The sequence below is a fragment of the Anguilla rostrata genome, chromosome 15 (assembly GCF_018555375.3).
Source record: "Anguilla rostrata isolate EN2019 chromosome 15, ASM1855537v3, whole genome shotgun sequence".
Lineage (NCBI taxonomy): Eukaryota > Metazoa > Chordata > Actinopteri > Anguilliformes > Anguillidae > Anguilla > Anguilla rostrata.
In genome coordinates, this window is record NC_057947.1 from 26,895,756 (window position 1) to 26,921,795 (window position 26,040).

The 26,040-nt window shown below is 46.3% G+C and overlaps 3 protein-coding genes across 6 annotated transcripts in view; all 3 read right to left on the reverse strand.

Annotated features, from left to right (window-relative positions):
- Positions 1–3,578, reverse strand: part of LOC135240525 (amyloid-beta A4 protein-like) — a 32,909-nt gene extending 29,331 nt beyond the window's left edge. For 2 of the 4 annotated variants that reach the window (XM_064310082.1, XM_064310080.1), the window contains exon 1: positions 3,361–3,577. In XM_064310082.1, the coding sequence (XP_064166152.1) occupies positions 3,361–3,420 (60 nt within the window). In that variant the 5' untranslated portion in view covers positions 3,421–3,577. Of the gene's footprint in view, positions 1–3,360 lie in introns of all 4 variants that reach the window. The other 2 variants (XM_064310083.1, XM_064310079.1) reach the window with 2 other exon arrangements.
- A 1,165-nt stretch (positions 3,579–4,743) lies between these two features.
- cyyr1 (cysteine/tyrosine-rich 1) lies at positions 4,744–12,191 on the reverse strand. The gene is made up of 4 exons (XM_064310057.1): positions 11,573–12,191; positions 10,066–10,165; positions 8,095–8,255; positions 4,744–6,542 (listed from the first exon to the last, which is right to left on the reverse strand). Exons 1-4 carry the CDS (start codon positions 11,673–11,675, stop codon positions 6,409–6,411), a joined length of 498 nt encoding a protein of 165 aa, XP_064166127.1. The 5' UTR covers positions 11,676–12,191; the 3' UTR covers positions 4,744–6,408.
- A 1,444-nt stretch (positions 12,192–13,635) lies between these two features.
- adamts1 (ADAM metallopeptidase with thrombospondin type 1 motif, 1) lies at positions 13,636–21,355 on the reverse strand. Its single transcript, XM_064310056.1, has 9 exons — positions 20,314–21,355; positions 18,929–19,269; positions 18,607–18,739; positions 18,026–18,193; positions 17,574–17,863; positions 17,056–17,242; positions 16,527–16,705; positions 15,893–16,068; positions 13,636–15,743 (listed from the first exon to the last, which is right to left on the reverse strand). The coding sequence occupies exons 1-9, from the start codon at positions 20,939–20,941 to the stop codon at positions 15,032–15,034; spliced, it is 2,814 nt and encodes a 937-aa protein (XP_064166126.1). The 5' UTR covers positions 20,942–21,355; the 3' UTR covers positions 13,636–15,031.
- Positions 21,356–26,040: the final 4,685 nt, after the last annotated feature.

Here is a 26,040-nt window from a genome sequence, read left to right on the forward strand (position 1 = left end):
CAGAGAACGGGCCTGGACCGGAATCTCTTAGACCAGGGCTGCCCAACCCTGTTCCTGGAGATCTACCATCCGGTTGCTTTTCATTTCAACCCTGACAAAGCACACCTCATTCAACAGCTAGAGATCTACAATCCTGTTGGTTTTCAGTTCAACCCTGACAAATCGCACCTCATTCAACAGCTAGAGATCTTGTTGAGCTACTAATCAGTGGAATCAGGTGAGCCAAATTAGGGTTGAAATGAAAACCCACAGGATGGTGGATCTCCAGGAACAGTCGTTTTAGACCAAGGATACTCCAATCTACCCTACACGGCCGGCATGTCGAGTTTGCAGTTAACTTTACCCTTCCTTCAGTGACCACCAACTGAATAAGGCTTTGCCAAGACCAAAGGAAACTGCAGTACAACACAGCACTGCAAGGTATTTATTAAATGATCAACTGGATGCAGTGGCTAAGCGGTGACAAGGTTGTCATGGTAACAGGCACAGGTCTGCATGGGGAGTGGAGATAAGCAGACTCGGCTCTTCCCTCGCCCACAGTCTACTGACATCTACACCTCCCTCCCTCCCTCGCCCAATAAGACTGCAGAATGTACCGCACCAGTTATGACTAGTTACAGCAAGCGCCAAACCCCGGGGACAAGAATGTCTTTCTTTCCAACATTTTCTTTAAAAAAAGATTTTTTTTTTTTTTTTTTTTAAATCTGCAATAAATTTGTGACATTCCAATAAATGCAAACGAAACCTTTTCTGAGAAAGCATTGCTTTGAAGGGAAGGAACGTTTTACTGTGTGCAAGGTAACGACAGCCACAAAAACAGAACAAACTGGATGCCTCCACATAGACAAAATGCTGCATTTCACTTGGACGTGTAAGCCATAAGACTCGGCTACATCTGGGCCCCGCATCAACAAAGCTACATTGCATTCTATAAGCCTTTACATCTAACCAGGTAACAAGAGAACTCAGGGAGGTGGCTTTTCACGTCTTGGTCCTGGAATAACCTTGAGCGTCTCATTTTCCTGAAGGAATTTAAATCAAGAATCCAGAATGCAGGAAGGTAAAGCAAAACTATAGGTATCCTTAGCTTTCATTGAGCATCATTCTGAAACTGTCATTTTTCGTATGCATTTTGTGTGCTGCCCTCTTGGCTAGACCCCTTTGTAAGAGATTCTATTTGTCAGTGATCGTCTGGTTAAAAAGGCAATGTAAAAATAAACAAATGTTCCAATTATTTGGAACCAACCTCAAGTGAACAGTGTGTAAAACTGAAAAGTGGCTAAGTGGATTGCTTGCTTGCCTGACCCCCCACCCCACCAGAGCCCACATAGCCTGTTCAATTTAAGCCCAATTGCAAACCTCTATGGCTGAGATGCTGCCAGTTCTAATAACACACTGCTGTTGTCACCTCCATCTTTTCCAGGAACAAAGGCAAAGCTTCACTGTGTTCAAGGACAAAATATTTTTAAAAGACAGCAGTATAGGCTATAGTTCAATGTCCACTCCATTAAAATGGATCTCACAAGATACCATCTGATACTATCCCAAAAGTTGGTTTTAAAGATAGCCTTAGTTACAGACTAGTTCCTCTTGAATCGTCAGTCCAACGTACAATATCACACTATCTTAAGTGATAATTTCATCACAAGACATAATGCGAACTGCTTCTGGCCAGATCTGGATGTACACCGTCTGCCTCAGGCCAAAACATCATACGAATAACATCCTCTCTAATGATCATGGACCACTAAGGCGGTTGTGGTTAACTACACGTTATATTGTGCGTGCGTGATTATAAGGCACTGTTTCTATTTTAACACCACCACCACACCAATGTGGCAGAAAAGATTGAAATATACCACACAACGCGGAGGGAAAACACACGGATACATACGAATTCCCCCCCCAATAACGCAGCGCAGAACAATATTATTATCGCAATTTTCATCTCACTTAGCGTGTGTAGGCGCAGCTTCGCTAAAAAGCGACGTTAGACTGTCTGTCTGTAATAGATGAAAATGTATATGCGTTTTCGGTTTGGAGACTCGTGGGAAGCTGCCCTCCTTCGCTCCAGTCTTGTTGTGTTACTGGAATACTGCAGTGCACCGCCGCCATCTTACTTATGTCTCACTCCATCCTCTTTTTACTTGAAACTGAACAGCCCAACGGACAAGAGAACCTTTAAATGCCCGAACCGTGCAGACGCAAAAAAAGCCTTTTCATTTCCACATTAACTATTTCGTTTGAACGGACCGTGTTGAAATGTGACCATCTAAAACATGAGAACGAAAATTAACAAATATGCTACTTTAAACCATTTTCAAACACGCCCAAAAGGCTAACATAACACCACAAAGAAATCGACTAAACACGAAAGACAGGTTTAACAGTCCCCGTAGCGGACTACAAATCTAATCAACCAACTGTAGGCTGTTATAATTTTTCTCTGCACAGCAAACATGTATGCGTGCAGTACACTGCATCTAATTGGGCAATTGCAACAACAAAAAAACGCACATTTGCAATTAAGTCCAAATTGTATTGACGCCAGTTTATTAAGCCCCGTTGATATATCGCTGTGAAGTAGGCCTAGTCATTAATTATCGAATTAAAAATGTGTCTGTGTGATGCTGTACAATCACATATTTGATTCACTGCATTAAAGCCCAGTGAGACCATAATCGAAACCATGTTCTAGAAAACACGCACACCCCTATAACACCCAGATCAGCATTTTCACGAAGAGCCAGCAATACTCGTGCACTGATGTATTGACTAGGTAGGCTAAGTATCAGTTTAGTTTTCCCCTGTGCCACAAAAGGTAATATCAACAGTGCCACACGTAGCTAGCTAAAGCAGACAACACGATAGAATCAAATTCAATATTCTGCTTATGAGAACCCCTACCAGTTAAGAACATCATTTTAAATAGCAAACAATTAAGCGATCCGAACAAGATCACATGTCATTGTTATAAAAACTCATTCTCGCGGTTATTTTCGATCAGTGAAAAAAAACAAACAAACAAAAAACAAACAAACAAACAAACGCTAAACAACAAAACAAAAACCACAAGTTGCCATATTCTACAGAAAATAAATCTGGCACTCAAACAGGCCAGAAAAGCTTGGAAAAAGTCAAATAAATAATACTGACTATATACAGCCAGCAATATAATATATTCTAATATGCATTTAACGTAGACATTCAGAAACTGCCTGCGTATGTGTTTTCTGTTCACGCACAATAATCTACGGGTTGGGATCGCCCGAACGATTCCACAATAGCAGCGGCAAAGATGGAAGAACAGCATACTGGTGGCTCAGCGGTGATCTTTATTTTTCCTCGGAGTTTTCTTACCTCAGCGGCCAGTGCCGCGGTCGCCACGATCAACAGCAATAAAGCCTTACGGTCCCCCATGCCGTATCCCCCGTTGTTGCGTGGCCAATGTGCTGTTCGTCTGGTTTGTTCTCTATATCCGCTGTGTCTGTCAGCCTCTATCTCAGTGTTCAGGGTGCGTGTGATGGAGAGGGATAAAGAGCTTGCACAGCTGCGCGAGCGTCAGTCACCTGACCGGACAGCCAGAGAATGGAACTGGGAGAAGGGTGGGTGGGGGCAGGACTGGAGGGGCGAGGGAGGTGTGCTGGTCGAAAGCTATGCCTAAATGAAACTTTAATAATTGCCGATACGTTTCAAGAACACTTTACACACTTATTGTATTATGTTCGTTTATAGCGGTTCCATATCCAGGATTATCTTCAATGCACAAATAATGCCTATTCGGCAAGATAGCACAGCAAGGATCAATTATTGAATGAAATTCGATAAATAACGCATGGAAAGTTTAATTTGAATATCGTTGACATATCACAAAGTTTCAGTAATGTTATATGTATATAATTTTGCGAATAGACGAGGGACATCTGCAGTAGGCTACTAGGACTCTTTAGGTATGAGTACGTGCTACCACCTAGTGGTCAATGACAGCATGCAGCGACCGACTTCAACTGGTATAATTACCATATTCTCGGAGTATTCTTCAAGTTTGAAGTGCATAATTGACATGACAGGGGCATATTACTTCAAACGAAAATCCACAGCTTTGGAAATTGAATGAGATTTTGCTTCATTCTACCCCTAATGTCAAAACTGTAATTGAAACATTTAATCTGCCAATTTCAATGGAAAGCACTACAGGGATTTTCTCCACCATGTACGTTCTCAAATCCAGTGATTACAAGCTTAAATTCTTTCTCAGTCAAATTTTTCTTCGGCTGTAGGAACGTAAAGAACCTCTTCCTTTCAGGTTGAAGAGAATTAAGTCAGCTGTTTAGGCACTACGGTGTCAAAGATATTGTGAATTACCACACTTGGTCATGTGTAGCACACATTGGGCCTCATTCACAAAACATGCATATGATCATATTTGATTGTAAACTGAGACTGAGAATGTTTCCACAAACATATCAGCATTCATCATTTTTTTTCTCTTATCTATATTTGTTCATGGCTGTTTCCTCATGCTAATCACATGAACCGGATTGCACATTAAAAATTTACAATCAGCATTCATCATCTCATACACCTGGGATAAGCACAAAAACAAAGATCTGCACATGTGTTATGAATCCCATATCGGTTTTTCATAGGACCATTTTTAATAACAAAAGTAAGACTAATTAAAGAAAAGTTCCATTGTACATCAAGGCAAATTAAATGCGAGAAGACTACGATGACACAAGAGACTTCTCACTGCCATTTTATTCCTTGTGATGCATACAAAAACATTTTTTATAAACAATAATACAACAAAATACTCTTAACATTTAAATATGCAGATCGAGAACACCTCAATCTCTTCCGAGGCCAGATAAGAAAGTGGTATAAAAATGCAAAACTGAAAAAGCCTTCAGATCCCTCAAGGTCAGAGAGGCTCAGCCGGTGCGGTTTAAGTCCAGACTCTTCACCTTCATCCTCCTCACGTCTCCACACTGCTGCCGGTGTACTGCGCCGGGCTGGCTCTACAGATCGATGCTGCACAAATTCTGCTTCAGCGAACATGCGGATCAGCAGTCACAGTGGGCTCAATGAACAGGAACCAATGTCCAGACCGTGTTAAAGGGCAGCCATTTTTCTCAGAATCTGCAACATTAGGGGGCGGGGGAACAAAAAACCAAAAAACACAACATGGGCCTTTGTTTCAGGAAAGAGGGACTAGCCCCCAGTCACGGTCCATTACAGGCTGTCAGACAGGGTTGCCTCTCTCTGAGGACTGACAGTGTCTCAGTTCTCTCCAAGCAGCAAATGATGTGGAAGTGCAAGACTGCCACAGAAATAAGGTGCCAACGGGAAGCAATGCATTTGGCTCCAGGATTTGTGCAAGTCTCCCTGGGCACTGGGCCCTGGTTCAGTTCATCATCCAGGGGTTAGGCGCAGCAGAGGAAACGTAACCTCCGTTTCTTCACATCAGCTTTTCGGTCTGTTACAGTCATCATCATCATCATCATCATCATCATACATTACACAGTTTCTGTATTCACACTCTTCAGCAGGGAGAGGAATGAATAAATAAATATATAAATAAATATGCGGCCCAGGCGCTGCGTGGGAGGCGGGGCCCAGAGAGAGGGGTCTAAGGCAGCAGGACGGCTGACGCACAGCGACACATGTCTCAGGCAGACAGACGCTGCTGCTCCTCCTGGGACACGTGCCTAATGGGCCTGCTGTGCCGTCACCACCCCCCCAGAGCCCCCCACGTGAGGCTCACCAGGGGAGCAGTCGGGAGGGGGGGGGGGGGTTAGAGCTGCACATGTAGGTCACAGCACACGTCTCGAGGCTCAGAGCTCATTCTAATCGCTTATTTTCACTCCGATCGCAACCTCTTCCTCACGTTCTTCCCTCGCTCCTTCTCTCCACCCAGCGGAGGACGCAAGGAAAGGAGGTGAGAACAGGGTGCGAGGACACAGGAACTGAGGAAATGCATCAGGGGAAAGGAGCGTCCCAGCTCAGTCAAGCGTCAGTCTGAAGCCACGTCAATTAGACTTGGCGGATGGGGTGAGGTGACTCCACAGGTCGATCATTTGCACGTCACGCAGGCGACGAGGACGGATAAAATAAGCAATTGGAACGAACCCAGAGAGGACAGGCAGCTCACTGGGTCTCCTACACATTCAGTGAGGCCAACGTCCCTCCCAGCTCACCCGCATACACAGGGGTCAAAGGTCAGTGGGGTGTGTGCGTGTGTTTCTTTTTTTTAATGCAGTTGCCACGTTAGAAGCAGACTTCTCAGGCAACGCCTTGTTGCTTTTGGAAGGCGGTCTCAGTACTGCTCACTGCAGTATTGTCCGCGACGGGCTATTAAAACATCAGTCCAGCAGGAAGCCTGGGGACCAGCCAGGCTAAGCAGGGCTACTTGCGGGTGCAGCCTGGGTAAGGTGGTGGGGGGGAGTAGCTTGCAGTCCTGGGGGCGGTGGGGGTATAGGGAGGCGGTAGGATGTCATGTGGGTTCATCTCATAGTCATAGCTGTAGGGTGGGGGAGGGCCTAGAGAAGAAAGACAGAGAGATTAATTAATAATCAATAAATTATTACCATACAAACATAAATGTAAGTTTAAGTCAATGTTGTACCAATTTAAAATGGAGGGAAAAGAATGCTATTTTACTGATTTAAAAGTAAAGTATTTTTAAATTCCATTTTTGTATACAAAATATTGCATTTTGTTAGTCAGTAAAGTTTCTAAATAGTATTTTCAAACCTAAATTGACTTAAAACCCCTATTTGGATGAGTGTAGCCTTTTCTGGTGTTGCCAGAAGAAATTCACATGAAGCTTGAAATTTCCCAGCATGCATTACCACAAAATATTAAATACATTAACTTTTATTTTCTTACATTGTTTGAGGTTTAGCATATTTCAAAGACACATCTTATTTCTACAGTAAAAAAGTTTGTAAAATACTTTAAGATACTTATAACATGTACACACAGACAGATATGGAATTTTTTTTAATGAGCACAGACAGAATGTGGTTTTATTGAAACATGAAGAGCATGCCCTTGCGCTCCACACCAAATGTATGCTTTTATGTTTAAGTTTTTATGTTTAAGTTGCAAAACAGCACCACACTGTGGCCGGATGAACCAACTGCAGGCTCTTACATGCTAGGGGACCGGACTCACCCTGCAGCACCTCTGTATGGAAATGAGCACTGGCATGTCGGGCTGAGCAGCTGCTTTTCCAGTGCATTTAAATCACATTTGACTGGGCTGCATTTTGACAAGTTATTGATTAAGGTTCCCATACATCTTAAAGGGCAGGTGAATCTCATTTCATATCCCTATTACTGCATACCACTTAATTGATCAATTAAGGCAGCTGATTACCAGTTAACTGACCTCACCTGGTTTCTTTAGGACAGTGGTGTCAAACTCATGCCATGGAGGGCCGTGTGTATGCAGGTTTTCATTCCAGCCTCAGATCTTGATTATATAATTAGTTAAATTATTTGCTGAATTAGGGATGCAGGTTTGTGCACAATGGTGACCGACTGCTATGGTGACCCGCATTGTCTAAATAAAATTCTATATTCTGTGCTTCAATGCAGTTAAACGCATATGGCTGAATGAGTAATTGGACTCAATTAAGGCAACATTAATTGGTTGGAATGAAAACCTGCATACACACGGCCCTCCATGGCATGAGTTTGACACCACTGCTTTAGGAGGTGGTTGTTGGATTTAGGGTGAAAACAAAAACCAGAAAACCTTGTACCTCCCCAAAAACAGGCAGGAGGATCATACAGATGCCTTTTATCAGTGTGGTACAAAATAATAGTAGGTTCATCATTCCAACCAACTATTCCAACAAGTGTCAAATTGGTAAAATCACTGCGGTTTGCAATTGATCAACATTTGTGTGTGCACATCAACAAGATCAATACACTCTCTTAAAAGGGCAGTACCAAAGCGCAATTACAATTCCCAATAACAGTGACTGCTCAGTTGCTTTTATAATGGCTCCAGCAGGTCAGAATGCCAATCTTTGCCAATCAGAAACGTCCGCCACTGCTCCAGGAGGTGGCTGGGCTGTCTTACCTGGGTACCCGTTGCACACGGTGTTGATGCGGGAGGCTCGGAACACGCCCACCCGCGCGCCCCGCCCGTTCTTCACGCACATGCACACGCACAGGAAGATGGCGGCCACGGCCCCCATCAGAAACACGACGCCGAACACTATTCCTGATATCGCCGTGCCCCTGGGAAGAAAGCGCCACAAAATTAAAACGGTGACTAAATGCAACTTTGGAAACACATGTAGACATGCAAAACACGAGGTGACAACATGCACACAATCCAGACACATGCAAATAAGAGACCTGAAATTGCCTCAAGCGCTACTACAGATACCGGATGCATGCAGCCCAGAGCAAACGCCTGCATGTTCTCTACGAGGATATTATGTCACACCGTATCAGTATATTTACTCAAATAGACAGGCATGTATGAGGATATTATGTCACACCGTGTCAGTATATTTACTCAAATACACAGGCATGTTCTCTATGAGGATATGATGTCACATTGGTTCAGTATATTTACTCAAATACACAGGCATGTTCTCTATGAGGATATGATGTCCCACTGTTTCAGCATATTCACTCAAATACACAGGGGTGTGTTTATGAATTTCAGGACAGATGAAAGGCAGCTTTTGCATGTGTTAGAGCCATTTCCTCTGAAACAATGCTGAAAAAACATGGAATTAGGTGAGAAGTCAAAGTTATTTCTGTCTCACACATAGCCATGAATGCATGAACACAGGTTATCATCTATGTCAGACTGCCCACACAAAGGAATTCAACTTATTTAAAAGATTCACACTGTCATTATTGCCCAACATGGCTGCCCAGCTCAATGTGCTGTAATCACAGATTGCTTTCAATGGTGTCCAATCTACTGCTTCTGGATCTGTGGGAAAGTGGAGAGCAGCTGACTCAGCACAGCTCAGCTATATGGAATGGGTTCTTACAAGGGACCAATGGGAGCAGAGTGCAGGGAGGACCCTGCTCTTACAGGGGACCAATGGGAGCAGTGTGCAGAGAGGACCCTGCTCTTACAGGGGACCAATGGGAGCAGAGTGCAGGGAGGACCTTGCTCTTACAGGGGACCAATGGGAGCAGTGTGCAGGGAGGACCCTGCTCTTCCACCAGACCAATGGGGTGTGGTGAAGCAAACAGCTGCTGTTTGCAGACACCTGATCACACAAGGAGGCCTGTCCAAATGTTCAATTTCCAATTTGCCTAGCGGCAACACCTTCACTGTGCATGATTAGTGTGAGGTAGCATTTGTTCCTGTGTGTGTGTGTGTGTGCATGCATGAGCATGCTGCTGTTCTCTCCCACTGACACATGAGATTGATAGGGTGGTACCCTGCAGTACAGTGATTGAGGCAAATTAAATACAATATTGAGCGAAAGGCTGACCCGTGAGCGCACCCTGGGTTCTATAGTGCTCCTTAGATGTCCTGCCAAGTGCTGTGCTTGCCAAGGTGTGCCAGTGCAACCCGTTTGGCCAAAGAGAGGACAGAACAAAAGAGCCGCAGCGCACAAGTCCAAACTGGAGACATGATTGGCTTGATGAGCTCTGAGATCCCCAATACAGAGAGGGAGACCCCTGAAGTTGTGATTTCATTCTGGGGGAGGGGGGCAGCTACTTTATTACTACTTTAAGAGCCCCTCAGCTTGTCTTTCGGCCACATTGTGCTCTTCTGCTGGAGTCAGCTCTGCCCTTGTCCGGTTGGGTTGAATCTCTGTAAATATTTTGGCAACTACGCCTCTGGGATTTGGTCCAGGTTTTAGGCCCGGAGTAGACAAAGGAAAGCACCAGAGCAGCTGTCTCTGGGAGAGGGTCAAAGTTCAACCCTCCCCCTCGCTCTCCCAACAAGATGTCACAGTGTGTGAGTGTGCATCTGTGTGTGTGCATGTGCATATACCGTGTGTGTGCTCACGTATGTGTGCGCACGTGTGTGTGTCTGTGCATGTGTGTGTGTTATTAGTGAGGTACTCACGAGAGCACATCCCCCACATAGGCGTAGTACGAGCAGCAGAACGGAGGGTCTCCATCGCAGCAGTATTCCACACAGTCGTCACACTCCGCCGAACCACGACCTGTGGGCAAACACACGTTACATTACCGTAACACCGCACACACACACACACACAGCAGTATTCCGGTAAGCCTTCACACTGGGGCAAAACCTTTAACATTAGTCACGTCAGACTTAACCCTGTAAGGCCCAGAAGAAGTATGAGGGAAATAAATTATGTGATGAGCAATGTGTAGTAAGAATTTAAACGATGCTCTGCTTTTCCTCCATCAACATACACTCCAGAATCAGCAGCTGTGTTTGAGGGGTGGGTGTGTGTGTGTGTGTGCATGCGTGTGTGTGTGTGCGCGCGCATTCTGCTGTGGTCCCTGGTCTGTATCCAAAACCCATAATTAACTTATTTGTTACGAAGCTCACAATTAGAAAATGTTATTCAAAAAAATATATGGAAAGAAAACAGGAGTGAGAACATTACTGATAATGTAAATTCAACTTCTACAGCAACTCAAGACTTCGCACCATGCTCTCCAAAAAAATAATAATAATAAAATAAATCTCTGCAGACCTGATCCACGGTCAGTCCTGTAGGTTCATTGCCCTAGTAGGAGGTCTTTATGCATCACACACTAACACACGGCTGTGTCTTTTGGGATCAAATGAAAGTCTGGGGTTCAAAAACTGTTTGAGACCCAAAGTGAAGAAGAGTACCCCGTGGCGCCTCCTTTCCTGTTTGTGAGTGCGTATGTTTGATGTTTCCCCTGCCCCCCCTCTCTCTCTCTGGGTGGTCCGAACACTCCGGGCATTTGGAGCTCCCTCGCCTCCGGGTTTCGCAGCCCAACATGCGCAGACAAAGCGGCTAAAATCCCCCGGCTCCTTGCGAATTTACACCCCACTGCAGGCTACGGTCTAATCTGGGCTCAACTGAATACAAGTACGCTTCATGGAACCATGTAAAGCAATAACGAAGGACTGATACACTTCCTACTTCTTTTTGGTCACTGTTCATTATAAGCCTAATGTGGTATATGCATGATTTCCGACTGGCTTGGAATCCATTAGCTTGTCTCTATGAATGGACTCAGGTTTAAAAAGGAAACAAATTTTCGTTATTCGCCTTGCAAAACATTTCAAATAACAAGATCCGTGGTCATCGTTACACTCGGTGGACGAATTAACAAGAAGTAAAATGCACCTAAAGGGACACTTTTAAAATGTCTGCTAAATGCACAGAGCATAATATTTTCCCACACTTTTCAGACCGTGATGACTGGTGCAAAGGGGCGAACGTGCCAGCTCACATTTTACCCAGCTATTTACAATACATCGTACTAGGTTACAGAATCCACTCTAAATAAATTATGAACATGTAGCCGGTTCACAAATCGCAACCACTATCAACCAAGTGGAAAAACGCCAAAAATAAACATTTAAAACTACAGTTTAAAGCAAAAAGTGAAAAAACTCTTACCAGTAAATAGGAAAATTAGCAGCGTGTGCATCAGCATCGTCCACCCGGGTTTAACGCTCCTCGTCCACGACAACTCCATGCTATCTCTCGGATCGACTCGCATGTTTCTTTCTTTCTTTTCCTTAGTTTCCCAAAATCCAAAACTCGGAAAAAATCCACCGGTACTGACTACTCAAAGTAACTCATTCCCATATCCCAGTTCGCCAAAAGTTATTAAACTTTTCGATTTTTAACAAACTAACTTTCAAAGAGAAAGCACACAGAAAATTAATGAATTAGTGCCAAATTTTCATTCCGCACAAGAGGTCTAGAGCTACGGGAACCCCCAAGGTCCCAGCTAAACGATAGACTGGGTTCATGTGGCTCCACGTGTTCAGGACGCCGACGAGCTGTGCCCTTACTTCTTCCTCTTTGTTTTCCTCTCTTCCTTTTTCTTATTTTTCTTTCAGCTCATCTCCTCCCCTACTGCTATTTGCTCAAATTACCCTGTCAGCCGCAGTTGGAGGCGAGGACGTACTGAGCCGAGGGCGCTCTTTCCTCTGGTACAACACTGACACCGCCTCCGCCGTCACGACTCCTCTTATCTGCTTCAAAGAACGTTTAAATATCATTACCGAAGTTGAATTGAATTTCCTCACGATCACGCTGGTTCGGAGTATAGAGAGCAATTTAACGACTGACACGGTGGTGTTTACTTTGGATTTTTGCTTTTTGCTTGGTGTTTTGCGCCTGTTTTGTTCCGGAGGGATCTATTTTTAGTGTCCTGGACCATACGTGTTCACGAAGCACGTTGCAAACTGTAAGGCTACATCTTTTAGGATTTACACCGAGAGTTTCACTATGGATACGCTAAAAAACATGCAGATATGTCCATACAAATGAAAGGTCGAGTTTTAAAACTCCAGGAGCTTGAAAGAGAAAACGAATTTGTTTCCATTCACCTCTGAAAATCAGTTCAGTCCAGTACAATTTCTGTCCAGTACAAACATTAGCCCAGTACAGTTCATAAGCGGAAAAAAACGTGTTCTTGGGTCTTATATAATGTACAATCTGAGCACCCTGACAAAGTACTCCAATGACCAGATAATTTGAATTCAATACACAATAAATTGGCTAGTGTTGATTCAACTCTAAGAGAGTAGGCCTACACATGAGTCCAATAGGGACTTTTATGTGTGAGTTTTTAAGAAGACTTTTGTCTCTGGAATAGGTGAGAGGTGTCAAAAGACCCATAATTTGGTCCCTGCAGGTCATCATTGGTGCCACTGAACTCTATTATGATTCCTATTTATGATCTGTGGTTGGTTCACATGTGATGCAGAATGGTCTTTTTGTCAGAAGGCAGAATATTCAAATCTGGTGTTGGACGCGTACGTATTCGCAGTGTTCACTTATCATTCTGAGCTGCAGTCTCTGTACAGCTGAGTCCCAAATGAGCTATCATATGCGGCTACGCTGCCAATTTCCGTCCCCAGCAATTTTTTAAAAGTCATACCGTGTGGGCCTATATTTTCTGTAATAACGTGGGCATTTAAATCTGCGTGAGAATTCCCAAGGACCATGCAGATCTCCAGGGTCTTAAAAGTGTCGCAGTTGCCTAAAAATCATGACAATTCATAGGCTTATAAAATAATTTAAATTTTTTTTTTAGAAACAGATATGTTCTTCTTGCCCACACCTGGTCTAAGTAATTTGTCAGTGGTCCTGGATAAGAGTCCACACTCTGAAATATGATTCACATGCAAGATGCCACCCATTGTTTCTGAATGCATATTACACCACCCCGAAGCAATTAGAGGCAGACTACGGCAGGCCTGAGATTGCAAAGCGCCAATTCTTTCTAATACTGTAATGTTTCTCTCTGTGTTAGTGGATTGGAATGTGTTTGCATATGTTTATGGTAGTCCCCATAAATGTAGTGTTGATTTGCAGTAATACATACAGTCATAAACTCACCGTAATGGCTTCAGAAGTGATAAAGACCTACATCAGAATGGAATTCTGAGTCAATAAATCAATATTTTAGAGCTGTACTGCAAAACACATCACACAAGGCAACACAGTTCACAAGTCAGTGTGATAGTTTATTCATAACCCTAGAACCATATATAATTGTATAAATACTCTATACAATCTACATCCTTCCATTATTTCAAATAATATCAATAACAATAACAATATAATAAAAAAAGTGATAAGATTATATATAACAGGCTGTACAAAAATAAATAATGTTTGGATATTATGTACAAAAAATGCTATTCAAAAACATACCTTCTTAGAAGGCAGGATAAAAGATTTACTTATGAAGTAGTAGCAGGAGTGTCCCTGACTAGATCTCCATCACACACACACACATACACACATATACACACCGACAAATTTGGGAAACGAAGAACGCTCTCTTGACGCAATAACTGCTTTCCCCCCCCCCCTCTGGTTTCTCCACGTGGTCTCATTGAAAGAGAGAGATTACGGCTGTACTGAAGGCTATTACCGGTAACAAAAGTGGGAGTGTTTGAATAGCAGCGTTTGTGGGCTGGGGGACAGGGATGGATGGGTGAGACAGGAAGGGGGGGGGCATACGGATTTCCGGAACCTTCTTCAGCCTGCTGTGTCCTCATGGTGGGGTTTGATTGCAGGTCCTCCCTGATTGGCCACCTTCCTTCCACACTTGTGAAGGAAGTGGACAGGAGTATGGAGGAGTCTGGTGCTACAGATATGGGTGGATAGTTAGGGGGGGGGGGGATCTGTCTGACTGCTAAGACCACTGGCACTTTTATCTCCTTATCCCATATACCTCTCTGATCACCACTCACTGATAACACCTCCCACACACACACACACACACACACACAGGCAAGACCGATGGCATTTAAAAACCTCCCATTCTAAAAAAGTTACCTCATTCTGGATTTCTGTCTGTCCAGTCCAGCTCAGACAGACTGCACGCACACACACACACACACTCACACAAGCATGGCGTTGGCACCCAAAGAAGCCTGCTTTAACACAAAGAGCTTTCATGTCCTCCTCAGTCCCAACTGTGCCCGGAAACAATATGGCATGGCAGTGCCACAGGATATTGCCCCCCCCCTTCAGTTCGACACTGCCTTTGAGTCGTGTCACCATTCTAGTCTCTGTCGCAGACAGCCCTGTGGGGGAACAGTTCACTGGTTCTGGCAGTATTAGAAACACCGGTCACCATGTAAACATTCTCCTCAAAGGAGGATGGAATGTAAGGCGGTTGGAGTTCTTTAATATAAGGAAAATCTTTTTTTTTTTTTTTGTTTGTGATTTTTGGAAATGTCATAAGATGGGGAAAAAAAAAAAAAAAACTGTCTGTCTTCTTTGCTGGTGCTAACAGTCACCAGGCCCTAGGCCTCTCTGAGCTGGTGGAAAGGGGCCTGTGTTCAGTGTCCCCTGCTCCTGGGGCCTCTCTCCCCCGGGCTGGCGTCTCTAACAGCTGCTCAGGGTGCAGAGGTCCAGCAGGGGCCTGGGCCGGCTGCCGGGGTCGCAGTTCTCCGGGGTGACCGCACGCCCGTCGTGGCCCACGCAGCTCAGCAGGCGCTTCTGGTAGCCCCGCCCGCAGGTCTTGGAGCACGGCGACCAGTCGCCCAGCAACCACGTGGGACAGGGGTGAGAGGCGCAGGGCCGGGAGGAGGAAGGCCGCAGCTCCGGGGGGCACCCGGACGAGGGCCGGCCCTGGAAGTCCACGCAGTCGACGGAGCGCTGCTGCACCCCTCCCCCGCAGGTCCGCGAGCAGGCCCCCCACTCCCGCAGCACCCACTCCGCGCCCCCCGTCTCCTGGATGGCGTTGATGGAGGGGCGGCGGGACGCGGGGCGCGGGGCGAAGTAGCTGTACTTGACGCGGGGGCGGGGCGAGTCCCCGACGGACAGCACCTGGATGGTGAGGGGCTCGGGGAGGGGAGCGAAGCTCCGGATCCGCTCCAGGACGGCGGCCGAGCCGCTGTAGCGCAGCAGCGCCCCCTGCAGGGGGATGTCCGTCTCCAGGGTGGTCAGCCTGTAGTCCCCGTTGAGCAGGTAGGTCCCGTCCTGGCGGCGGATGGCCAGGTAGCTGTTGTCCTGCCTGGACCCGCCTGCTGCTCGCTGCTTCACATCCAGGTGTGTGGCTCCGGCTGGGATGGTCACCACATCCTGATAGCCAGGCCTGAGAGAGACGAGGAGGGTCAGTGCACTGTCTGCAAGCTGTGCACTCCTCACACACACACACACATATACACACACGAACACACACACACATGCACAGACTCTGCACAAGGCACAGAAGAGCATATGGAGTATAGTGGAGGGGCTCACCTGGCTCGGTCCATGGAGCCGGACACCTTCTTGCACGTAGAACCGTTCCCGCCACAAACTCCGCACTTATCGAAGCGGCGGCTGGAGCCGATGACCCGGTCACAGCCGGCCTTCACACACTGGCCCTGTACACACACAGAGGTGGAGTCCGGGCTGCAGGGGGTACCATCCTCCACCTGGAATCAGCAGAGAGACACGGAACTTAACACCTTCTGAAGAGCAAGTCTTTTTGGAATGTTTTTTTTTTTTTTCCCAAAATTCAAAGTCAGTGTTCTAGAACTGCTTACAGTTACAAGTAGTGATTGTTACATCAGCATTGGAATGTTCAGTTATAGAACATTCTAATCACATATTGGCGATCTTACACCTTGAAGGGTTCCTTTCAGCATTACAGCAGTTGTTAAGCAAATGCACCTAAGACCTTCAGGGTATTGTTAATACAGTCTCCCTTCTAATTTCTGTTTACTTCGAAAACCTTACAGTCCCTGTTCATACTTCATTGACAATTATGATGGTCCCAGCTGATATTGCTGATGACAGTTTTAGATAAACAGTCCAAATTAGATGATATAATTGGAAGGCAAGCTGTTGTTCGGGATTCTCTGTCTCTGACTCTTAGCCCCTCGTATCTCACCTTTGGTTTGAGTATGAAGAAGTATCCCGTCCCCTTTGCTCGACACACCAGCTTGCAGCGGTCCTTGGGAGAGACGCCGGCGTACTTGGGCACCCATTCCACTTTGTCGCTTGAACCGAACGTCATCTGGGAGGAGATTTGGTTGTGGGCCAGACACTGCTCCTCGCGGAATGACAGACCTGAGACGGGAGGGGGAGGGAGCAGGTTAAAAATTCATCTCAATATTATCCATGGTCGGTTGGTCAGAAAGAGCCGTTGTTCCCGTTACCACAGGAACCCCAGCGCAACAGTGCTGGTTTTAACAGCCTATAACTGAAAACCACACAGTCGCTACACACTACCGCTAGGGTCACTGGCTGCGTGCCCCACCCGTTGCCCTGGAAACAAGTCTAGCGTACCCTGCCAAAATCTGCTCTGTGCTCCACGTGCCCTTGCTTTATAGTTAGCTGGAGACACGCGTGACAGCAGGATGACTAACATGCAGGGCAGGCCTGGGACAGTTTGGCAGGCTTCGCGTACAGACTCTTACCATTGGTGTCGGGGCAGGCCTGGGTGTTGCAGGAGCGGTACTGGATCCTCTTGCCCTCGCAGTATTTGCCTCCGTTTTTGGGCATGGGGTTGCTGCAGTCCCTGAAGGAGTACTGGACCCCCCCGCCGCAGGTGCGTGAGCAGTCTCCCCAGGACCCCCACATCCCCCAGCCACCATTCACAGGCGTCTGAAACAAAGAAGAGAATGGCTGTCAGTCACAGATTACAGACTAATCACAGCTAGCATGATATGGGATGCTGATCAATGAGACTAGGACATTATTTTGCTCCTTAGAGACAGCGTCTGTTATTTCTGTTCAGCTGCATACTGCAGGTCCTACAGTATATCTCCCAGAGCTGTACGCCAAGAGTTTTTCCTAGGAGCCTAACTTGAAAGATTTACGAGCACACTAATGCATGCCAATTGGTGGATGAGCTCCTAAATTATTTTTGCACTTAGCGCAGCACCGCAGAGCCCTGTCTCCAGACCAGGAGGCCGAGGCCGGCACCGGGACTGACCTGGTAGCGTGCGGCCTCGCTCTTGCTCAGGCACTGCCCGGCGAGGCACCAGCTGTCGTGGCCGCAGGGCGTGCCGTCGGCCCAGGGGAAGTTCTTGGTCTGGCAGACCAGCAGGCCGCTGGACGTGGTGACGGTGCACCAGAGCGCCGCGCAGGTGGTGCTCAGGTCCGGGCAGTGCTGCGACTCGTCGCCGAAGGTCAGCTGGCACTGGCGGTCAGCGTCGTACACCGAGCCCGGCAGGGCCTTGGGCAGCGGCTGAGGCTTCTGGGGCTTGTCCAGCAGACACTGACCTGGGGAGGGTCAGGGTTAGGGATCAGCGAGGGTGTCGGCCCACACCAAAAAAAAAAAAACCAATTCACACCTTGGACAGGAGGAAACAGGTGCAGGAGGAGGAGAAGGAAGAGGTGGATGAAGAGGAGGTGGAGGAAGGGGAGAAGCAGGCAGGGTCTCACCATGGCCATTGTCCAGGAAGGACGTGATCATCAGGGCACTGCAAGGAGACCAGGGCTGCAGCTGGTTGAGGTTGGACAGTGTGGACGCCATCATGTGGGAACTCCATTGGGCACCGTTGATACTGGCGCACTGCTTGGCATCGTCGTGAGGCATGTTGAACACGTGACCTGTGGGAAGATCAGAGGTCAGAGAGGTCAGGGCCAGCAGTGGGAGACTATGGGCTGACATCAATACGACAGAGGACAGGGGCTCAGTTAGGATGGAGCTTGGAGATAAATGTGTGCCTGCTGGTCTAATACATAATAAATAGGTTATTCACGTCAAACTGAAATTATGCGGAGCACCCATCTGTGTGATGCATAGCAATTATTAGACGGCCAGATTTAGACACGCAGACCGGGAAGTCACCCAGGACAGGAAGGAACCGCCCACACTTTGCGCTACATATCCGCAGTGAATCAATATCTTGGTGCAATGACATTTTTTATTTTGACTGTAAGCGTTTCCTAGAAAACAAGATGGCCGCTGCTACAGGGGTCGGGCTTCTTCGTGGCAGCGCAGTGTGGCCATGTCTCCTTACCCAGCTCGTGGGCCACGGTGAAGGCGGCCTGCAGCCCGTCGTCCTCGATGATGGAGCAGCTTCTCTCGGGGTCACACACGGTGCCCACGTCCGCCATGCCCAGGGTGTCGCAGGAGTGAGCGCCGCACAAGTCCTGCAAGGAGACAGGAGATCAGCCGAGTCCTCACCAGCCTGCACCTCATAGACTGGCTCAGAGCCTGGAGGCTCAGACATTTCTACAAGGCGAATGTCTTGAGAGTATATGAGAGAAATAGCGTGTGAGTGTGTGTGTGTGTGTGTGCGTGTGTGTGTGAACGCGCGCAGGAGCGTCTGAGCGCAGTACCTGTCGGGTGAACAGCACGGCGGTGTCGTAGTGCTCGGGGTTGCGGTCGCTGGGGGGGTTGTGCTGCCGCTGCCACTTGCAGAAGTTCCTCAGGGTCAGGGCGGCGTTGGACGAGACGTCGGGCCCGTGCTGCTCGTCGTACACCACCAGCAGCTTCACCACGGCCAGGCTGACGGAGTTGTGGATGGTGGGGTGGCGGTAAAGGCGGGATGCCACCGCCATGATGGTCAGCAGGTAGGGCTTCAGCCCCGCGCCATGGAACTCGGCCATCGACTGGTCCGCCACCAGAAGGATCTCCACGAAGCGCGGTGTTGACACGAAGCGGCGGGCCCGGTGGTGAGCTACAGGGGTGGAGAAAGGGAACGATGAGGTCACAGGCTGGCACAGAGTGGGCCTTCTCTCTAAAATAAGGCCTCAGAACACTTTGGCACACTAGCCACTGGTCAAGCACACCTCAGGTCATTTACACGGCAGAAAATTCTGTGACAGGCAACACGTGTTTGGTGGAGGGAGTGGTAAATTAATCTACACTAGTGAGTCACAAGGCTATTATTTGCTAAATAACAATTCAGTAAATAAAACAAATGAGACCTGAAAAACAGATGTGACACATCACTTTATAATGAACATTCAACAGAAGCATTGTTGAAACTGACCACAGAGCAAATGCAACTCTTCTCAGAACAAATGCCTATGCAAGCTTGGCAAAGACGGTTTGGCTCCTCCTAGCGTGACTCAGCGTTCACACCACCGCGACTCCGCCTACTTAAATTCTGCATTCCTCAACTGACCTTTCAGAGAATAAGGGGAAGAAAACTCAGGGACCCACTTTTCAGAAAATGTCTGCCGGGGCAGGCAGTGCTGGTCTGCGCAGCATGCGGTACCAAGCGGCGAGTTTACGCGACTCACAATCCTAAACCTCCCTCCTTCACGCCCCCAGTCCCCCCTTTCCTTTTGCGCCCTCCCCCTACCTCTTTATTCAAGCAGTTTCAGAACTAGTGCCATTCAGCGTCAGTCAGCGCGAGCCTGCAACACCCTGGCGACTTCTAATACCCCGAGCTCCACATAATCATAGGACACTGCTGAAATTATGATGGATGACTATTACAGAAACTATTAATGCCCTTCCAAGTTTAACCAAGATGTATTCGCTGACGGCGAGCAATATTTATCAGCCAAAGTTAAGCAAAACGTAGCAGTTGCGGTCAATAAGCAAATAGCGCTCATGCATTTTTCTTTAGAATGAGAGCATCTTCAGATAAATTACGCCGTATTAACTTAAAGACTTAAAGCTGAGGTTATATGTACGCTAGCCTGCACCCTTAAAAAGAACCATTTCGATTTGACACTTCACATAAAAGTCGTGGTTATCAATAAATCTGTACCTGTCTGATCAAAGGTTGTGTCCTCCTTGTTCGTTTCTTTCTTGGGGCTCTCCGGTACCCTTTCCTCTTCCTCGTTGACCCCGCATTTGGAGCTGCCCTCCTCGGGCAGTGATCCTCGACTCCTCCTGCGGATGAGGTGGAGGTCGACTTCTGAAGACTGCACGTTGGTGACATTGACTGGCTGGATGAAGTACTCTTCACCATGGAGGTAGAAACCGCCCTTCAGTCCGTGGCACAGATTGAGCGCGGCCGCAGAGTCGGCCTCTCCGTTAACCGAGCCTGAAAAGAAGCACTTCGTCGCTGCTCTGTCAAATTCGCGTTGCGCTTCATCTTCCTGGGCTCCGGTTTGCCCCACAACTTGGAATATGAACCCTGGGGCAAGGAACGTGTGGTCAGGCTCCAGGTCCAAAATCATACGTTTGCCAAAGGCATCTAGTTGAAATACCCGCTTTTCTGTGTCTTTCTCTTGCTCCTCGGGACTAAGAGTCCGCCACGGTTCGGTGTTGGCCGCCGCCTGGACTGAGTCGAGTTTTACCGGCACCACTGTACTCTCCTCCCATGCACCGTGAGCTGCGCTCATGCACAGAGCCGCCACCAAACCCAGAGAGACGCGCAAAAACGACATCATATCCCTGCCAAATCCTCAAGGCAGAAATTTCAAAACTATAAAGTATGTGCGGACGAAATGCAAAAAAGTCACTTGCAACCGTTTGCAACAAAAATACAAATGACAGCTTTAAAAATCAAATTGAAAAAATTAAATATATCCAGTGAAAAACCCGTTCAATTCTCGCCGGTTGGGAATTTGCTCTATCGATATCAGTATTGCTTCCCAGTACAAATACGTTTATTTTCAGTCTCTCGAAGCAACAAAGTTAAATAGTAACTTAAAAAATAATTCCAACCCTAGTCCTCGGATATTTAGCGTTCTTAAATCTAACTCTGTAGTTTGTGCAGCAGATGTTCTGCTTTTCCCTGTGAGTTCGTGGCAGTTTTTCTACTGCCCTTCAGAGTCTCCTGTTCCCTTAAAGTCAGCTCTGTCCCCGGCGCGCTATTTATCCCGTAGCGTGGGACCACCCCTTTCCTGGAGACCCTTTGATCTAACAGAGGCGAAACCTCGTAGGCCCATCGTTAAAGTAGGATCCTTAGAATCCGCTACGAAAACGCATCAGAACCCTGGAACCCAGCCATAATAATCAATCATAGTATAGGGGAGGGGGACACTCTTGGCTGCGAAAACTTTTTAGTCCAGCGAGTAGATGGGCTTATTTCTCTCTTCTAACTTTTGTCCAAATATGATTCATGTGTGCTTTTTTATCTTTTACTGGGCTATATAGGCTATTATTGATAAGCCAAACTCTATGTAGCGGCACTTTTGAAAAATAATCTCAGCCACGACATTGTGTGAAGGTATGGTATTGGAGAACAGCGGGTCAGAAATGGCAAGCAGCAAAATCTGCTGCTCACTGTCCTGCCAAACGGCCGCACTCCGTGGCGTTTCCCGTCGTTTCACTGAGGAATAAGGGCTAGAACCAGGGAAATGAAAGAGAAGCTGGTCTTAAGGTGGAACAGACTTCCACACACAATATTCGCTCCATTTACAGAACGGACCGTACCCCTCAGCACGCGCCAGCAGCCCGCCCCCCTCCCTCTCCCCGTATATTTCATACGCTCCTTGACTGGTAATATCGTAAGCACTCCGAGTGACGATTATGTGAAATCCGAACCACGTTACTGGCGTGGACATCTTGTTTCATACGCAAATATATCTGACGTCGTACAAATCATATTAATCAGTTTTACGGTAATCAAATCTCCGGCGGGAAATGTATGACAAGACCATGAAAGTATCGATAAAATACTTTTGATAAACACAAACAGAGATAAAGACGTATCGATATAACAGAGAATAGCGGTGTCGGGACGGAGTGCCTCTCACTTTTGTTATGAACCCTGAATCCACTGCAACTTTGTATCCATGCTATAAAATCAGCGTACTTTATTAGTATAATTTTACAGACAAAACATTGAAGATTGCGTCTGAATTGCAATCCACATTCAATTTCTTGCATTGATTATGATTAGGGATAAAGTGCTTTTCATATATTATATTCAAAATCCGTTTGATCTGAACCTTGTGATATGTGATACATATACTATAAGGTGTTTCCACGATGATTTATAATTACTCATAATTTAACAGACCAATTTTATTTAAATTCTATAAAATTACAGTATGGAATGTATGCTACTTATGAATGTGTATAATCATATTTATAGTGCATATTGATCTATTTGCGATCTGAATTGTAAAACATGCATAATGAAATGGCAGATAGAAGCAATAATTACAGAACGTTTTTCTTTGAGTATTATGCGTTCAAGATAGTTTTCTGCAGCTTCACTCTGAGCAAGGGACTAGAAACCACCTTAAGAGTGAAGGCAAAGCTTTATTGTAGTTATATGTGCGGCCACAAGATGGCCACATATGCCCCATCTGTTATATTTCCAGCCCCTTCCAGAAGCCTGCTCTGACCTTAATATAAAAAGTGCTATTTCATGCACCTAAAGAGAAAATAAAGCAAATTATGCACAAAATTTGTCCTCCTGTTTGGTTTTACAACATGTCTCATAAGTAGAGTCCTGTAAGGTATTTTCCAAAGTACGGATTGATGGGACCTGGAGTGTCCAGTGTTCTCTGTAACATGCTTAAATTTCAAGATCACAGATATGTGGTTAGAATGTTCGTAACTGAACATTCTAATGCTGATGTAACAATCACTACTGGTAAGTGCAAACAATGGAGTTCTAAAACACTGATATAAAATTTGGAAAGAATATTCCATAAAACCTGCTCTTCAATTTGTTAAGGCAACAGCCAGGACTGGACCCCTCAGCCCTGAACCCAGAGGACTACAACACTAATCTTTTTGCAGTTGTGTTGAAGGGGGCTTCCCTGGACCATGGTTCTATAGCTAGGGTGTACAAGGTTATGGGTAGTATGCTAGACTGTTTTCTTTTGAAACATGGACCTCACAAATCATGCAACATTTTCCTTTGCATGGTATGCACATTTTTATGTATGGATTATGTAGATCAGTCACGAGAATAGGGGAAATTCCCACCCCCAACAGTGGCCCTGCTTCTCTGGCCCATTCTAAGGGTGCACTCAAGGGGACACCATATTTTTAAGTAAGGCTGCTGTGCAAGTTTTGAGCACAGTTGGAGTATTATTCTTTGATTTCTTTGGCTTTCTCCTGGTTTTTTGTGTATACAATACGTTTTACTTGCACTTAAACATACCTTTCACAAGAATCATCATTCTGCACATGAGTTTATCTGCGTGCTTGCATGCGAGTGCATCCATGTATATGGTAATCACATGATTATGTGCATGTGTGCAAAGTCTATAAATGAGTGAGACTGAATGGAATGTACAGGTGGCAATATGCGTTTCAGGAACTACATGAAAGAATAAGTGTTTCCATAGTATGTGTGTGTAATATGGCTAGTTTGTATGTGAGTGTTAGTGCGTATGTGTGAATAAATGGTACACAAGGAAGTGCACACGCCCATACACACACACACACACACACACTCACACACACGCACACGCATGCATGCATGCATGCACACACACGCAGTATGTGTACATGCTGAGATTCTCAATAAGCCAATAAGATGCACGCCAGAGGGCGCTACAAGCTCACATTTGGTGTGGAGGTCCCTATGAACTGCTGCTAGTGGGACAGGCTGAAAATGCTGTTTAAAGGCACGGTGGATGCGATGTAAGGGAATCATGGTGTACCAAAAAAGTGACTTATTGTCACAGGTGTTCATCAGTCATAGTGAAAAACTGGTCCTGTATGTCTATGGCCTCATTTCTGGGCTGGACCACACCATAGCTTTGAAAAGGGCATTTCACTTGAATTACTTCCGTAAGCATGCAGGTATATGATTGGCCCACATGGGACATTGCAACCGGGCTCAGGACAGCATTATTTACCACAACTTCACCGACCATTGCCCCCAACCCCCCGCAACAGCCCTGATTACAACAGACAAGTGCAATTTTTAATTTTACATTTTAAATCATCTGGCATGACTTTGTAAATTATACTGCAATGGCCCCTTGCAGGAAGACATATCACTTAGGAGCCTATATGGGCTCCTGTGATAAAAGAAAGACCCTCCATCTTTTAGTCTGACTGGGAGCGGAAAGCAGTAGAGGTCTTCACTTAAACTCCTGAAGCTTGTGACTCAAGCGTCTCGGCCACCATGGACCCCCCACCCTGAGCCAGCATGACAGGAAGACAGGAATGGGCTCCTCCTGTTGAGTCAGGTCCTTCCCAAGGTTTCTTCCTATGTGCTGATTAGGGGGGTTTTTCCTTGCCAGCGTCACACTGTACTTGCTTTCACAGCCATTTGAATCTGGTGTATGCAGTGAAGCATTGTGTAGAATAGGCTAAATTAATGAGGATTGAGAATTTTGATTGATTTGTTCATGAAACTAACCACACCAAGTGGTGATTCATGAAGTTTTCTTTTAATATAATTGGATGCATTATAATGTAATGTGGTCTAGCACATTCAGGTCATTTAGTGTAGTGTAATGTAGCCTACTAAATTATACTTTAAAAGGGCATATTTTAGTGTTGAGTAATGTCATGTCACACACTGTGATTTAATGGAGTGTATTATTATATATTATATATTATAACGCACTGAGGTGTCATATAGTGTTATATATTGTCTTATTGTGTAGTTTAATATTCTCTATCATGGACGAAAGCCTCCTTTAGTCTTACCTCAGTTCTTCCAGCCTGGATATGGGTTTTGCTGCTGGCTTGATCGAGTGCTGTTTCATTAACCATTTGCAGCCGCAAGAAATGATTACAGATGCCTGTCTCTGCTGAGAAACCCCCCTCCCCCCCCCCCAGATACCACCCATACCACAAATCGCTGCTTTAGCATTCTGTGGAGGCTGCTTTAATGATGGGCCTCACGTTTCCTTGGCACGCCTTCTGAGATGATCTGGAGGCTCTGCTGCCGCCGCTGCTGCCGCTGCTGCTGCTGCCGCTGCTGCCGCTGCTGCCGCTGCATCTCCTGCGGTTTTCAGTCGTCTGGCGCTCTCCGCAGTTCCTCAGCGTTCCGCTTTCGAGCGGCGGCTGGAGTCTGCTTCCAGGTTTCCATATTGTAATGCTGGATCCATCCCCTGTCACGCTGGCTGAACTCAGGGCCTGATTTACCAAGACCTTTATCGCGTGTGAAAAGATTTTGGCGCACGCAAAATGAACTAACTAACACAACCAATGGTTGGTGCAAAACAAATGCCACAACCAATCGTGGGTCATGTTACTGGATTTTGTGTGTGCTAAAAGTCTTAGTAAATCAGGTCCTTAATTGTTTGTTTTTTAAATGGTATTCTGCTGCAAGAGCATTCACCTGTGCAGGGCAGCAGATAGTGTAGAGAATTGTACAGTGGTATGGTAGAGTAGGAAGTGGAAGATTGAGCCCTCGGTCCAGGCGCTGTTCTCATGCCCTCCAGGCTGCTGCGTAACCCTCATCTCTTCAGTAACCGTCCTGCTGTATGAGTTCATCATATGAAAAATGTGAGCTTTTCAAGTTCACCTGGAGACGGGCGTGTTGTTAATAATGCAACAACATAGCTGGTATAGGTAGCTGCGTGGTTTGGTACTGGTTGTCTTGCCCTTGTTAGATTGTATT

Excerpts from the sequence above, each read along its gene's own strand:
- cyyr1 (XM_064310057.1), bottom strand. The coding sequence starts at position 11,675 with ATGCGAGTCGATCCGAGAGATAGCATGGAGTTGTCGTGGACGAGGAGC. Across the intron at positions 8,256-10,065 it reads TATGTGGGGGATGTGCTCTC|GGGCACGGCGATATCAGGAA; the intron begins GTGAGTACCTCA and ends CTTTCTTCCCAG. Across the intron at positions 6,543-8,094 it reads CGTGTGCAACGGGTACCCAG|GCCCTCCCCCACCCTACAGC; the intron begins GTAAGACAGCCC and ends TTTCTTCTCTAG.
- adamts1 (XM_064310056.1), bottom strand. The coding sequence starts at position 20,941 with ATGATGTCGTTTTTGCGCGTCTCTCTGGGTTTGGTGGCGGCTCTGTGC. Across the intron at positions 19,270-20,313 it reads CACAACCTTTGATCAGACAG|CTCACCACCGGGCCCGCCGC; the intron begins GTACAGATTTAT and ends CCACCCCTGTAG. Across the intron at positions 16,706-17,055 it reads GGCCTGCCCCGACACCAATG|GTCTGTCATTCCGCGAGGAG; the intron begins GTAAGAGTCTGT and ends CTCCCGTCTCAG.